The sequence below is a fragment of the Gymnodraco acuticeps genome, unplaced genomic scaffold, assembly GCF_902827175.1.
Source record: "Gymnodraco acuticeps unplaced genomic scaffold, fGymAcu1.1, whole genome shotgun sequence".
NCBI lineage: Eukaryota > Metazoa > Chordata > Actinopteri > Perciformes > Bathydraconidae > Gymnodraco > Gymnodraco acuticeps.
The window spans coordinates 379,515-395,920 of record NW_022991331.1 but is presented as its reverse complement, the minus strand read 5'-3'; the positions used below and the strand labels follow the sequence as shown (position 1 = coordinate 395,920).

Below are 16,406 nucleotides of genomic sequence, written 5' to 3'. Positions count from 1 at the left end.
CAGTTTATCCGTTAAATGTGACTGTTGAAAATAAATCTTTAACTCTCACTGTGTGGAGGTTTTAGTATTCAGACATAAAGTGAGAGCTCTTGGAGAGATTTGGACTCCGTGGCTGTAGTTCGTCTATGTATTAGGGAGCTGAAATATAGTGTTACTCGGCTGCTGAGAGAGAGTGCAGAATAAATTAGCGTTAGGAAAAGAGTTGTTGATGTTTATAGTGCTTACCACATTTGATGTTAGTGGCAGCAGTTGGACATAAAGCAGGGACATTGCATAGTAAAACAGGAAGGTGTGGAGAGATGGTGAATGCCTCTTCGATCTTCCTTCAAATGTAGATCCAACAGTGAGTCAAGTTTATCAGAGCTGATCTGAAGAAAACGTTTAAAGTCGGGCTGCAGAGTTGAAGTTAACTAATCTTTAGAATGAAACAAGGCGGTTTCACTTGAACTTCATCTTGTTAAATAACAGAAACTACTCCAATTAATTTAAAAGTCTGCCTTTGTGGCTTTTGTTTACCCTGAAAAGATCCCCTATCCTTTAAGAATAGATTAAAATCAAAAGATTTGCAAGGTTTTGAAATAAAAACTACATGTTCACCAAATAACAAAGCTCTAAAATGTATGATCACTTTTGAGACGGCAATCATTAAATATTCCAATCCAGTTTTATTTATATAGCACTTTAAAACCTCCAAATATTCAATTCTAAGTGTATTATTATTATTATTGTATAAAAAATGCTCACAGATTTATAAAAATGAACAGAATTGTTTTAATATAACAGGTTTTAAGAGTAAAATATATTGGTTTTGAAGTTAGAAACATTATTGCATGATGAAAATTAACCTTAGATTTTAATTGAATACTATTTAATAATGGTGGTGGCATCTTACGCCATGAATTCTTCCATTCACATGTATGCTGGATGTATGGATGGATGTTTGTTGCATGGAGTACAAAAAAGCCACCAAACGTTATTCAGTATTGGTATTGCCATCACGTTAAGGGCACCCATATTGGTGCTGGTATCGTCGACACCCAGCCTTATATGTATGTATATCAGGTGTATAATAACGTCTTGACTTGGCGTCTTACCAGCCAGGCACTCTTTGAGTAACAGAAGGATTAACAGTTCCCATGGCAACAACATCTTCATTTTCCAAGGTCAAAGATTCTCCTTCTTCCCATCCAGTCCAGAGAGCGTAGAATATTTCCCCGGCAGACGCTTCTTTCCGTTTGGCTCTGGAAGAAAAAGCAGGGCAAATGAGTTATGTGGAGATGAGGAGATGCCATCTACAACAAGCCTTCTGGAAAGAAAAAGGAACAATGCTGGAATTTGTGGAAAATCGGTGATCCATTAATAATTCATCCAACCAAATAAGCCGAGCCAAGATCCCATGCCGAAGGGCCGGCTAGCAGCTGATACCGGGGAGCTGATGCTTAGTGTACACATATCGCTGCTACACTATCTCCCAGGAGCAAGTCAAGCATCAAACAAATAAAATAGGTGCTCGCAGCAGCGGCAACAGATGAGCACAGCCGCCTGCCAAAAGTAACGCTAAGCTCTCTGAAAAACTGTTAGTTCAACATATTTACTCTAGCAAAATGTGTGATGTATTAATGTACAGTCTACTGTATATCACAGGGAATGAGAAAAATACACTTAAGTCGGAAAATCCTTCAAACCACTTCACAACGACACCATGGACCATGATGCCAAGAACTATTGCCATTGGTTTAGAACTAGAAAAGACAACTTAGCCAACACTGTCAAATAATATTACATGAAACTTAATGCAGTCTATGGGTTAAGGTTACAGTGCAGTCTGTACTCTAACACATCTAGGTGTTGGGTGCCCATTGTTAATAGCTTTTATAATCAGAATTTCAAGCAGAGAACTATCATCTGACTCTGCATTTTCCCTTATGAAAGTGAGGGGAGGCCATAAGATGACTTCCAATGAGGGCTTAAACAAATCAAACCATCATGTTACGGGTTGTGACAATAAGGAAATGTTGGCTTACAACGACAAAGTTAAGACTATATCAGTGTTCCGTTTGCGCTGGCTATCATATTACACCATAACATCATTTTGCGATTAAGCGTAAATGCAATTGCCAGAAGTATAAAGCTATTGTTTGGCTATAAACAAACTACACTATGGTTGAAAGGCTGCCCATCACCACCGCTAGGCTAAAGGCGGACTGGCAGGTTTGACATGATAACGCGTAGTAGTCTTTTTCAGTCACTTGTGAGCAACCAACACTTTTATGAAACATAGAAGGTTCACACATTGACAAGTCAGGTATTTACTGACGCATTTTATGTCATAGAACCAAAGGTGAAAACCTCTAAAGCTTGTGTTAACCACACATCTTATTTCAGGGAATCTAACCACAAACACATTAAAAAAAACGTTGACTTTGAGACAAGGAAACCAGAGTATAGTGAATATATTTTGAATTCATGGACCAAACTGTGTTGTTTCCCTTCTGTCTATAGATTGCTAAATTGACAGGAATGCAATTAGGGTAAAAGATGCCATAACAAACACGAATAATATGCAGGCTAGAGAAAACGTAAGTAAGAAAAGCATGATTTGATGAGTTGATGACAGAGTCACTTCACCAATGAGATTCGACTACATCATTTGTTTAGTCAGGGACACTCTTATTAGGTTTCCGTCATTGCATGTGAAGAACTTAAATTCCAAAGCACATTTCCACTGAAAAATGTTTGGAAGTAGATGAAGTTGTCTGATGTTTGCTACACCAGCAGTTCTTTAACTCTGACACTCCCTCAGACAACGTTTTGACTAATGCCACACAATGTAAAGTTCTTAGACGTGCATACTTTACTAACTTTCATTAAAACAAAACACAAAATGCTCAACATTTCTTTTCCTGAGGTTTTCTTTTGTTTCAGTGCATGTAATAAATAGTTTATCAGACAGATGGATCCAACAGAACAACATCACGAAGAGAAGAAGGGAGAAAAACGCATTAGCGGTGTAGGGAGTGAAGTAGATTTATCCCGCTCTCCATTATTTATTCTGAGGAGGTTGCAATACGGATCATTCACGCTTCATGTTGTCAGTCATCATTATTGATTTGGTTTCCACTTGTTTTAACCTTTTGGCCTTGTGTTTGTCCTCCTGCCCACAGTCTTGACATTAGTCTCAATCAAATATGGAGAGATGGATCGATGGAGCAAGAGACTTGGTTGATGTCTCTCCTTATGAGATGCACTGGGTTGATATATTCGCCCTGTTCCGGAGAAAGCCAGTGAAGAAACTTTATCCATGTAACACGAAGACAAAGCTGCATTTTTTATTTCTCCTTTGACCTACTTTCAAGATATTCTTTCAATTCACCGTTCTTTTGTACTGTTCTCAGTAGAGTCAAAGATAACGCTATGTTGATTACAGTGCTGGATGAATAGGTGCTAAGTGAAGGACTCAAAGCTTCATATGGCAATTACAGTTAGAAGCAGACCTTTTATATTGGTCTCTGAGAAACTTTTAAATCGATGTGAAATGTTTTCCAGACATTGTCAAAACGCCTATCCGCGATCAATTCTGTTATAGGCCAGCACCTGTAAGTAATTCCAAATCAATATGTTTTTAAATTCAGATGCGCTTGCCAAGCTCCGCAGAAACTCAGAGCGGTTTGAATTAGACTCGGATAGACATTTTAGAAATCCCACTTCTTGAAAGTGTTCTCATTTTGACTGACAGATACAATTAGCTACTGTATACACTCATACATAACTTATTTGTATTGATCAGACTTATTTGGTAGTCATGTTCTGTTCCTGAATTTGAGTTTAAACTACTTACAGTATAATGAGAGTCATCCACTCCTCATGAGATAGATCTAATTGAGCTATTTGTTCTAGAAAACATCTACATTAACATCCATGAGAATCCAAGACAGATCATTTGCCAATATGAGGATGCTTAATGAGGAATTTTGGCCATTGGTATTTAGTGGATTGCAAGGATATGGGAGCCATTACAGTCCATTGCAGAGGTTGTCTAACAAGCCCCTGCAGCCTTGAGTCATTAGCGTACGTGTGCGGCCCAGTGATCAATGTTAATTTAGGTTCGCTGTAGTCAGCCGTCCGCTTTCACTTTCAAGCTGATCAACTTTATTCCGTCTTCCCACAAACTCGTGTCCCATGTTCATTTAGAATTCAAAGTCAGACTCAAGGACCCTGATTGCATTTAGCCTTAGACAGTACCCATTATGCATATTGTGAGAATGCAGAGGCCACAATCCCGTGAGGTATACAAGTGAGGGAGCCGGCACTGTCCTCCTGTCGGATAGCACAACTCCATTTTAATGATGTGCAGGCCCTTGGCATCCTTGGAGAGGATGTGATACTTGGTCACAGTCCAGAAATGTAAAGTAGTTGCTTGTGTAATTTATATACCCTAAAATACAATGGTAATAATTATTGTGCCCGGCGGATGGTGTTTCGCAGGTGTTGGAAATACCAAATGGGATGAGGCCAAGCTAATGGTGCCTGGAAGGGAAACTATCTGTCAGGGATAATCCCCAATACTGTAACACCCCGACATAGATAATGCGCTTCCCCCGCCTCTCTCACTAGCCCGTGATATTGAGATAGCTGTGGAGACATTATTAAAGGAGGAATGGATATTGACACGGATAAATGTATGCATCCAGAGTGAAGTATTGCCTGGTTTAATGTTGTGATGATTCTTCTAGCATAGCCAAACTAGGCTAGGAAAAAGGGATGCAGAGGGAGTCCTGTGAACTCTAGTGAGCCAAGTTCCACTTCATTACACTCTGAGTAATTGCTTGAACATGTGACTACAGAAATTAACTTCAGCAGCCTTGTGGGAGGTAATTAAGGCTTTTGGTTTTCCTTTTTTAGGAGGGCGAGCATAACATGGTTCAGCGTCATGCAGGGCCCCATAAAAACATCACCCTCCCTGACACCACATTATCAGAGTCACAACAGCCTCAAAACATACAGCCTCCCTCATTGTAGTAAGTGTTCAATAAACCACAGCTTATATCAAAGAATGTCTTATCTTTATAGGCTTCAGATTTCCTCATGGAAGGCCGTACATATCCAGAAAAGCCTCCAGATCTCAGATTACATTGCCTCTTAAATCCAGTCAGCCGCAGGGGAGCATGAGCAGAGCTGCAAGCTGGGGTAGGAAACCGTCACTCAGTGTGTAAGTACATATTACTCAGTCACGAACAGAAGGTGGAGAATATTGAAAGCTAACATCCTGTCGATTCAATAAAGACTCAGCAAACAGAACCATACATGACATGTGGGCAAGGAAAGTGTGGAGTAGACTTCAGATGTGAGATGAATAAATATGAATATTCAAAGTAAGCAGATGCACAGAACCTCGTCTGTCTTTTGTCAGCTATTGATTTTTGTTGAAAGTGTGTGAGGTCTGCAACCAAGTTATAACCAGCTTTGGATTCTTGACCTTTGCATACTTGAGTAATTGTTAGGGGTGTAACGGTTCACAGAAGTCACGGTTTGGTTCATACCTCGGTTTGGGGGTCACGGTTCGGTACAACAAGCCAAAAAAGTCCCAAATGCATATTTTTTTTGCTGTCATTTACTTTTAACAGTAGTGCAAGTTTATGAAACCAAGGAACTCTAACATTTGGAATCATTAACTGTATTACACAGTTAAAAACAAACCACAAACAGTAACACACAGATGGCCATATTATTTATAATGGCTGATGTCAAACAAAAAGGTTAAATAAGCTGTACAACTAAAAAGAATGTCTTGAACATATTAAAATAATAAGAAAATGTTTCAATCACAATCAATAAAAGGCAATACAGAACTGTATAACATCTCCTGATGTCAAAATATAAAATAAATACAATGATAAATATAAAACAAAATAAGATCTGTACCTTTAGGAGCAATGTCTAACATGTGTAATTCACTTGTGAGTGTAAGCATTATGCCTAAATAAAGGTACTCAAGCTTTACTCTATTTTTAAGTTTGTCTTCAAAAAGATGAGTTTGTCTACGTTGTCAGTAGTGAGGGCAGATCTGTTGGCGGTAACTATGTCACCTGCCGTCGAGAAAACCCTCTCGCTGGGGACTGAGACTGACTCGGATGTGATTGAGCATGTTTGACGTGTTACCACTAGCATACCGCACCGCTGTCGAACAACGCCGACACACCGTCCTCGTCCGATCCACAACTCGCACCCCATCATTGTTGTAGTCCACAGGGAACCCGAAATGTTCCCACACACCTGATTTAAAAGAAGCAGGTGGGTCTTCTAGCTCCTGTGTGTTGTGTGAACTTGCCATTCTTTCACACACAGTGACGTCACGCGCTACCCACAATGCAACGCGCGCCATATATATATATATATATATAAATACGCAATTTTTCTGGAGGTGCAAATATCCTGGAGGTGCAAATATAAACTGCTAGCTAATGTTGCCAGGCAGAGCGCACTAGGTTTTTTTTCTGAATTAACGACCGAAGAAATCGCTGCATGTCTTCGGATTACATCTCTGGACTTGAGGGGTGTGCTCTAGGTCTTTACCAGCGTAAACTAGAGCTGTGTGGGTTGTCGGATTGCCCTTAAAGACTGCCTGCAGATGTATGGAAAAACGATCCTCAAAAGTGGCCTTCGGTCGATTTTGGCATCTACGTCTATCTTCTGGAAACCACGTGAACATTAATAGAATATCACCTCCCATCTTCAGAGCAATCTGACTATTATAACATTAGCGTTAAGAAAGCTTACTTAAATATCTGCCACAACATAGGCCTAAGTAACCGGATCAGAGTAACATTAAGTACAGTCCGCGGCATATCACTTCATAATGTATCATATTTCCTTATCTGAGTCAGCTGAGCCGTATCTGGCCGTGCAACACTCACAGTGTCACATACTATATGCAGAAGTATTATTTTAAGCAACACATTAAGTTGACGAAACACTCGAGACAAATGTAATTAAAGTCAGATCGTGTCTTGGACGGGGCAGTGATATCATAAACCTGTTAAAGTACGCATTCAAACGCTTTTTCTGTTACCAGCTGTATTCACCTTGCAGGTGCAGCTATGTGGCTTTGATCCTAGATAAAGTGTTTAAGTCATGGATGTTTAAAGTTTAACTTCTTCATTTTTGACTAGTATTAAAGTTGACTTTTCATTCAGGAAGTACAGGTGAATACCCCACTTGTCACAATAATATTATCATGCCAATGCATATATGTGGTATTTTAGAGTTGACTATATTGATTAAGGCAATAGACTATGATATTCTGCTTGCACCTCGTGTGAAATGGCGGATACCGGAAGCACGGTGTCGCCCTCGTCCCAAAACCCGTATGTGTGTGAAAGAATAGCTACTAACTTTTCTTCTTCATGTATTGTGTTAGTTTTGTTGTGTTTTGTTCTTCATTTGTTATTTATGGGCAGTTGGCTTTTAGGCGCAATACCGCCCCCTGGATTATATATAGTGTAATACTGCCCTGAGTGATATACTTTTTTCCCACTTGTAAAAAAAGGCGTATTCGCCGTGTGACTGCATGTGCCGAACCGTGACGTCCGAACCGTGACGTCCGAACCGTAACGTATACCGTTACACCCCTAGTAATTGTACATTTTCCATTTTGTTTCTTTTTCTAAAGAAGGTGAAAAGACCTTGCCAGTGCTCTCCGAACAGTGCCGTTTGTTGTCAATTTCATGTGCATACGGTGAAGAATGATGACAATTGGTTTCTGTGTTTATATATCTCTGCAGGTTGATGAGGGAGTTTAAGGGTGTGGTGTACCAGGTAAAAACTATAGAAATAAAATAATTTTGAGGACATGTCATCACATTAAAGGTGGGGTAGATAAGTTTCAGAAACCGGCTCGAGTGCACTAACATTTGAAAGTACACAGCCGAAAAGAATCCGCCCCTTCCTTCAGACTTCCTTACAGAGCACCTCCTCCAACACACATGAACGCGCAATGCACGCCCAATTACGGCACGCCCAATGAGGGCACGAGACACATTTGTGCATGCACGAGATGGAAGGCTGACAGACAGGGCGGCAATCCAATCCGTTTAGCCGGCGGATTGGTTGTGCTTTTTACAGTATTACGGCTTCCACAGATGACATTTTTTAATGGATTTTTTGTCAAAGCACTTCAGATATTCATTGCTATCGGGATGTTAAGAGCATTCCATGGAATATAACAAAAAGTGTATCTCGAGCCGGTTTCTCAAACTTACCTACCCCACCTTTAACTGGGGTTCAAATCAAAATTGGAGAGAGAAAATTAAACAAATCTGAAGTGCCTTCCTCCCTGATCCAATTTTCATATGATACAAAAGTGAGGTCACGATGACCTTGACCTACCAATCAAATTCAATGATACCTGCTTCTATAAAAAAAACACTGTTTTTCAGCATAGAAACAGCATTTAATTAAAAAATCTTTCTTTAAAAAATGCTTGGTTTCATTTCATAATATTGTATTTATTAATTATTCGACAAATAGCTTTGGTCCAGATTACAATATCTGTAAAAATATATATTTTTAATATTTAATTAAAAACTTCGGTATGCATCACTTATTATGATATTAAGTTCTTCATAACCACCAATCAGAAGGAATAAGAAGAAAAAGAGAAAACACACACACCATGTATACATCACTTCAGGGGACATTACATTGACTTACATGCATTTTCTGGAGACTTATCCTAACCTTAACCATAACCAACACATGCCTAACGCTAACCATGTCTTCACCCTAAAATTAATGATTCCCCTCATGGGGACCTCCATTTTGTCCCCATGAGGGAGGCGAGTCCCCACACGTGTAAACAGATGTAGGTCCCCACAAGTATAGTAATGCTGGACGGACACACACACACACTTTGAATAAAAGGAGATTACTGTATGCTAACACAGCTCCTCCACCTGGAAAAACGGCCCGAGTTGCAGTCATTTATAGCATGGAATAAATCACAGAGCCAAAAGTCAAGCATGTTTGCCACTGATTGAGTACTCGGAGTAAGTGGAGTCTGCTCGCTCTCTGCGCCCGAGCCAAGACACAATCAGCCCTTTGGGCAGCTACAAAAATAAAAACGAGAGATAGAAAGAGAGGGAAGTATTGTTATGAATTCCTTGTAGTATTAACCTACAGACATAGGAAATGAAACAGTCTGACTTTAGTTAGTCTGGCACAGGAAGGACACAATCTGCAGTACACAGCATGTTTCAGGCTGCTTCTTCAATATGAAGTAGGGTTAGGGTTTGCTCTCACTGGTGAAAATGCAGATTGATGTTTGGTTATAAATATGTAAAAATAATCTTCAGGTAAACAACTGGGTAGATAAATGGATAAAGGCTTGGTTTTACAACAATGTAGGACAATAATTAATAAATTGCGGCCAAAAGTTAAAACAATTTGTGCTTCAACCAAATGCCACAACTATTATTCAAGCAGTATTTAGAGATAAATTAGTCTAGTTAGTTTATCATTCTTCCACTATAATCCTGTAATATTCGTTATTTTATATATTTACATGCTATAAGCAACTAACAGAGTCAGACCCAACAGTTACAGTCGATCAATATTTTTCCAGCAACATTTAATCCGTCAGTTCATACAATTTATTGATGCCGATTGCCGACGCTTCTCCCCTTCTTGAGTTCTGTTCTGTCCACGAGAGAAAAGTCATATGTAAATCAGGCGGTATGCCATCCAAGATTTAGTCAATACTAGATGAAGCAAAGGATTACAGTTCATGAAATCTTATTGGAAATTGGCCGTCCAGCCCATGAATACCACTCTATTCGTATTCAACCTCTTTGGATGATTGACTTCTTGCCAAACATACCAGGGGCTTGTCCGTTGGGATCATAATATTCCTCAGGATTCCAGGGTCGGTGAACGAACGTATACAAGTTGAGTTGAATGGACGCATAGATGATCTTTGTTGTTCATGTGATACCCATCTTCTCCACTGTTCTTCAGGCTCTTTACTCTCTAAAGTTGGCAGGAGGCGGACCAGCAAAATTGCGATTGTGATAATCCCGACAAGCGGCTTGTAGTCATATCCCATCAACATCCAATGGCTACACTACAACATTTACAACCAATATTTAAACCATATTTTATAGAGAAAACGACTGAAGGGGCGCAATTTAGACACTTTCTATGGGCTAGTATGGCTACTATACACTGAAAATAATTTGGAGGCTTCATAATGATTCATAGCTTCTTATCCAGCACAAAATCTTTTCATTGGGCTTCATTGTGTCAGCAGCTGTGACCCATTGAAAAGGGCTGTCTCTTTCGAAGAACCAGAGCAACCAAGGTGTTGCCTTCATCCGTCTGAAGGCTACCGTGCAGTGCAGCTGCACCTCCTTCTATAAACCATAACACTGTATCTACTCTACTGTACTGTAGCAACAAACATTAGTGCTACTTTTCTGATTATGAAAGTGCACTTCCACAAGATATTCTATTTATAAGTTGGAAAAAAGTGAGACATCTCAAACCCGTACTTCCAGAAACACACAGAAACTAATCATAATGACCTGAATGTCTGCACTGGCACCATAGAGGCCATTTACTCAGTGTAATTTGGTTTCTAGCAAGACAGACTCCAGCCGAGCTATCACAAAAAGACTGATTGATTCTGCAGGTGGATAGAGCCCTGCTCACACTGGCCATAAAACACTCTATATGCACAAGATTGCACTGTAAACATCAGAGGAAAGGGTGTCTTTTCCTTGTGAAAAGCAAAATGGCATGTTTACACCAATGAGTATATCTTTGGTATTATGAAAGAGCTGTGCTTGATGAAGAAAATAGAGCCTTGATACAAACAGCTTCCTTTGGGAACTTGTTAGGGAGTGGAAACATCACAAGACTTTCACAAGACGTTTCAGATGGAAATATTGCATCTGTCCAGTCGGTCCCATCTGGAAACTAGGTTGTCTTGATTGCATCAACATTTTTCATGGTTGGTTTTTTAGTTCTTAAAAAATTGCCTATTAATGTCTTTAAAGCCAAACATTTAAATAACAATAAATTACATTGATATAGTGCTTTACAAACAAGTAAAGTAGAAACAAAATGAATCACATGACAATATATAAAGTACATAGTCACAGTGACAAAACCATCAAGAATTACCACCCAACTCTTTAGCCCGCTGGAATTTTTTACAACCTCTTTTAGTCGTTAAAAACATTTTAGTCTATACCTTTTAGTCTAGCTTCAGTCCACCATCCTCAACCCGCAAGCAGGTAGGCCTTTTGACCGCTCATTACAATTCTTGCTAACAAGTTAGTCAAAACAACATGGAAAGAACATTTTTAAACAGTTGTTGTTCTTTGCTGTGAGGAGCATCACTGCATTTTAGTCCCCTTTAGGGTATTTCTGTTTTAAAGATAGACCTATCCACAAATAAAAGTCATTATTTGTTTTAATAAAAAATATGTTTTGGACACATGGCAATTGATGAAGTTACTAGAGTGGATATTAACATTGGAAACAGTTGGACAGGAAATGATGGCAGCGCTGGAACACCTCAAGTGCAAACATTTTGAACCTGTAGGGTTTTTTGCTGACGTTTAGACATCTCAGTTAAAAGGGTCTTAACTCTTAAACACAAATATTCTACCCCAGTACTGTATAGGCCAATAACGTCCAATGCTGACGCCTGCCATTGGCTCTATTGGTAGTATTGTTGAGTTTATTACTTGGCTTGATGTTGTTGCTATTACTTTTTTCTTCCCATATAAATGTATTTGCTAGACAAATTAAGCAAGTTTTAATTTGTGATTATGAGGGTTGAAATAGTCAATAGATAAGGGCAGATACATTTCACTTTCAAGAGTTTCCATGCTGATAATTAAAAAGTGATCAATAACATTAATTACCCTTTTTTCTGGTTGGGGACCCTTCTTGCTTCGTTAGTCTTTGTGGCTGTCACAGGGACTACAGAGAGATGAGACGAAAACACATGAAACATAACTTTCTGGATGACGGTGGCAACATATGCTTTAATTATATCCTATGGAAAATAAACAATACCACTAAGATGATCATTAAAGGTAAACCTCTGAATATAGCTGCTTGTTTGAGGAAGCTATATACTGTTAGTTAGGAGTCTATATCAAACTACCATTCATAAAAATACTTGATACCTGATCCTGGCCTGCTGCAGCAACCTCAGCCTTCCACCTGTGTTTGTATTTTCACAAATAGAATAAAGATTTCACAAATCTGAAACTGTGTTATAAAGAATCTTTAGGCCCTCTGGGATAATCCAGTCCAGATTTGATGAGTCTAGGTCTAGTGGTTTCAGATCAGGACCTGGTCTAATGTGGTCTACATGTAAAAAAAAAAGCACTGAAATCTCCCTTGTTTATATTTTCACAAATAGAATAAAGGTTTCACAAATCTGAAACTGTGTTATAAAGAATCTTTAGACTCTCTGGAATAATCCAGTCCAGATTTGACGAGTCTAGGAAAAGTGGTTTTAGATCAGGACCTGGTCTAATGTGGTCTACATGTGAAAAAGCACTGAAATCTCACTTTTTGTATTTTCCACAAATAGAATAAAGGTTTCAAAAATCTCAAACTGTGTTATAAAGAATCTTTAGGCCCTCTGGGATAATCCAGTCCAGATTTGATGAGTGTAGGCAGGGGCGTCGCCTGGGGTAGGCATCCGGGGCTTTAGCCCGAAACGTTTTTTTGGGAGCTGATCGAGTTGGATGGAACAACGGCTGATGACATCACAAAGGCGTTAATGGAGTGTCTTGGAAGAGATTTTAACGAGGACTTTTTAGGTCAGTGTTTCGTTTCTTTTGCATGTGATGGGGCTTCAGTCATGCTAGGGAAGAGAACAGGCGTTGCTACCCAGTTGTGTAGTAAATTCCCAAGCCTGTTTGTGTGGCACTGCTCCAATCATCGTCTAGAGCTGGCAGTTGGGGATGTGGTCAAGGAGGTCTCAGGGCTCAATCATTTCCAGATCTTTTTTGACAAACTCTATTCCTTGTTCCATGCCTCCCCCAAAAATCAGAGGCAGTTAGCGCAGTGTGCGCAAGCAGTCGGACAGCGTCTCCTGGTGATAGGGCGTGTTTTGTCCATCCGCTGGGTGACTTCAAGTGAAAGGAGCGTCAGAGCAGTCTGGGAAAACTACCGAGTGCTTCATGATCACTTCACAAATGCTGCAAACGACACGAGCAGGGATTCCAGAGACAGAGCAAAGTACAAGGGCCTGGATGATGTGCTCACATCTGCAACGTTTGTCAGCAATCTGGGACTGATGTACGATGCGCTCACAGAGCTCAGCGACCTCTCTCTGCAACTCCAAAAAAGAGAGATGACACTGCCTACAGCAGATAGGCTCTTAACTCGAGAAATACGAGTTTTTGAATCCATGGTCACCATGCCTGGCCCACACATGACTACAGTTCATATAGCTCTAGCTGAGAAGTCCTTCAAGGGTGTTGCCCTGCGTGAGAATGGCAGGCTTGTACAGATTCATGCAGGTCAGTTTTTCCGCAGTATGGTAGAGAATCTGAGACACAGAATGACTTCCACAACCTCCTCTCATGTCAGCACAAGAGAAATCCCATTACATGGCCGGGAGGCCCGGGACAATCAGCTAATCCAGGACATGAAAGTTATCCATCCTGGAAGTTGGCCTGAAGAGGAGTTAGACGTACAGTATGGGGACGTAGAGGTGCTACGTTTGTGCGAAGTGCTGAAAGTGGACAGAAGAGAGACTGTTCAGGGCTTTCGCGAATACAAGGAAACCAGGGCATCCCGTACACCTGCTGCCATGGAGCCTCTACTGAAAGCAGTCCGAACCATCGCTGTCTCCACTAGTGAGTGTGAGCGGGCATTCAGCTGCATGAACGATATCCTTACTGCAAAAAGGAATGCTCTCTCTGTCAGCCTGGTTTTCATTAAATGTAATGGACCATCACTAGGACAGTTCAATCCGGAACAGTATGTGAGGTCCTGGCTGGCAAAGGGAAGGAGAAGTGCTGATGAAAGAGCCTGTCCAGCTCCAGCCCCTGATACTGATGTCCCCAAGGCCTTCTGGAGCCTTTTCTAACAATGTGAAGTATATTGCAAAGCAGCTTACCCAGTGAGAAGACTTTTGGCATAATGTGCCGATTTGTACAGATCCTGGAGATAGAAGGACTTCAGACCAACCAGGGAGTTATCTGATCAGCTTGGTGTTCAATGTAACTCTTTACCATGGCTCAGACTTTGTTACTTGCAGTTACAGTTTCTCATTTTAGATTGTGCAAATTTTGCATTTGTTTTTACATGTTCTTTGTTCATGCTCTTTATCATTTTTCTGAGTTGGAAAGTTAGATTGCATCATAGTTTACTTTATACATATTTGTATTCTTCAGTGGTGAAGTATATTGCAAAGCAGCTCAGCCATGTGAGAAGACTTTTGGCACTTTTTCGTTTTTCGTTTTCTGAGTTGGAAAGTTAGATTGCATTCAAAATGTACAGAAATACTTAATTTTGTTAAAGCTTTTTATAAAAAATGCTTCTGACCAGAACTTTGTTTCCTTGTCATTAATGTTGAACACCACCAGAGGGGCTCTCACCTGAAAGGTCTCTGCTTCATGTGTCTTCAGCAGAAGATCTAGACTTTGATTGCTATATTTTCAGTTAATATTGACCTTACTGAGCTTTAGCCATATCCGCTGCCTATCATAAAAAATGTTAAGTACAGTGAACCTTTCTAAAATATACAGTAGTAAAGAGACAAACCCACCAGCATTATAGTAGCCAAATTCTTGTTTGTGGGCTGTATATATGAAATTGACTTGAAAAAGTTGCTGATTTTAGAGTACTGGCACCTTTTTCATTCCAATTCAAGCACTGCTTTAAACTGTCAGCCCCGGACGCGGAGATTCTGAAGATGGACATTAGACATTTCTTTAATAAAAAAGACGGCAATTCTCAAGTGGTGGCTCACACAGCAACCCCAGAGCCACCACCTGAGCCAGGTGAACAAGGTATCTGTCAGTAAACTTACAAGTTATGCGAACATGTAAGCAAAGCATACATTATAGCTACGTTGACGTTACTTTGAATCGCGCGGGTAAGCTAAACCGTTAGCAAGTAGCTATAGCTAGCCAGATATATTAAATAAACACTTTGTCATACAATCTAAATGTTGTGTTTTTTTAGCGTTACTTGGTGATTTCAAAGAAAGCTCTCTGGGAAATGTTGACTTACTGTCTGTGTTCGACATGAAGCTAGAAGCTACCTTACAGTAGTACAGTTGATCCTGATTCCTGAGTCCTGTCAGTTAAAGTGTTTCATAGTTAGCTTAGCTAAGCATCAACCTAGCACTGAAATATATATATGGATGTTATGTGACAGTATTTCTGAGAAAAAGTCAGCTGAAATGGTGGCATAGTTGCCACTGCTTTACGTGTCGACAGCATGTTTGAACGTATTTGCAGCAGTAAATGTGGCTGTTTGGCCACTGACGTTGCCATAACAACACCTGCATTTAAATGTGCAACCTCTTTTTGTGACAGATTTTGCATGAAAATATAATTCTTCTGATTTATATTTCCTATTGACAGCTAGTTTCTATGTGAACATTATGAGATGGACAGCCAGCTAACAAGCTTTTTATACAAATATTTCAGATCAAAGCCAATCCAGTGGAAAAAATGTATATGATCAAAAAATGATCTGCATTGTCGGAGGCCTTTTTTCCTCATTATCATGTCAAATTGTACAGCTTTCCTTAGTGTTGAATGCAGAAAGATGACTATATTATTAAGTGAAAATGACTATATTAAAGTTTTAAGTAAATATATTAAGTGAATTACTCAAACTGCATTTGTATAGGAATGATTCTGTGCTATTGGCAGATAACTACTCTAACAGTGATATCTACAAGAGATGTACATTTAACTATTTTCAATTGGTTAGTATTACATTTTGTGACAGTGTGGTGACACTCATTTTAATGAAGTGTGTATCTTGAAATTCATTTATTTGACAGAGCTGGAAACTGATACATACTTGTTTGTGTTACCTACACAGTCATCACAGATGAGCCAAACAGAGTAGAGGATGAAGAAAGGAGAACAGGAGAAAGGGACACACAAGAAGGAGATACAACAGACAAGAACGACAATGGAGACAACAATGAACAGGAACACCAGGGGGGGGTATACTACAAAGTAGGGCTGTGCGATTATGGCAAAAATCATAATCACGATTATTTGGGTCAATAATTGATATCACGATTATTTTGACGATTATTCATTGACCATTTATTGAACTTTAAAACAAATAATATTTTACCAATAAACAAGATCAAATATGTTGGAGCGCACTTCCAAAACCATACTAAACAT

The 16,406-nt window shown here is 39.6% G+C and overlaps 1 protein-coding gene across 1 annotated transcript in view; it reads right to left on the bottom strand.

The window, feature by feature from the left end:
- Positions 1-16,406, bottom strand: part of LOC117562560 (contactin-4) — a gene marked incomplete at its 3' end in the record, with an annotated part of 120,518 nt that overhangs the window by 49,036 nt on the left and 55,076 nt on the right. The window contains 1 exon segment of the mRNA XM_034240410.1: positions 1,095-1,241. Coding sequence (XP_034096301.1) covers positions 1,095-1,155 — 61 coding nt within the window.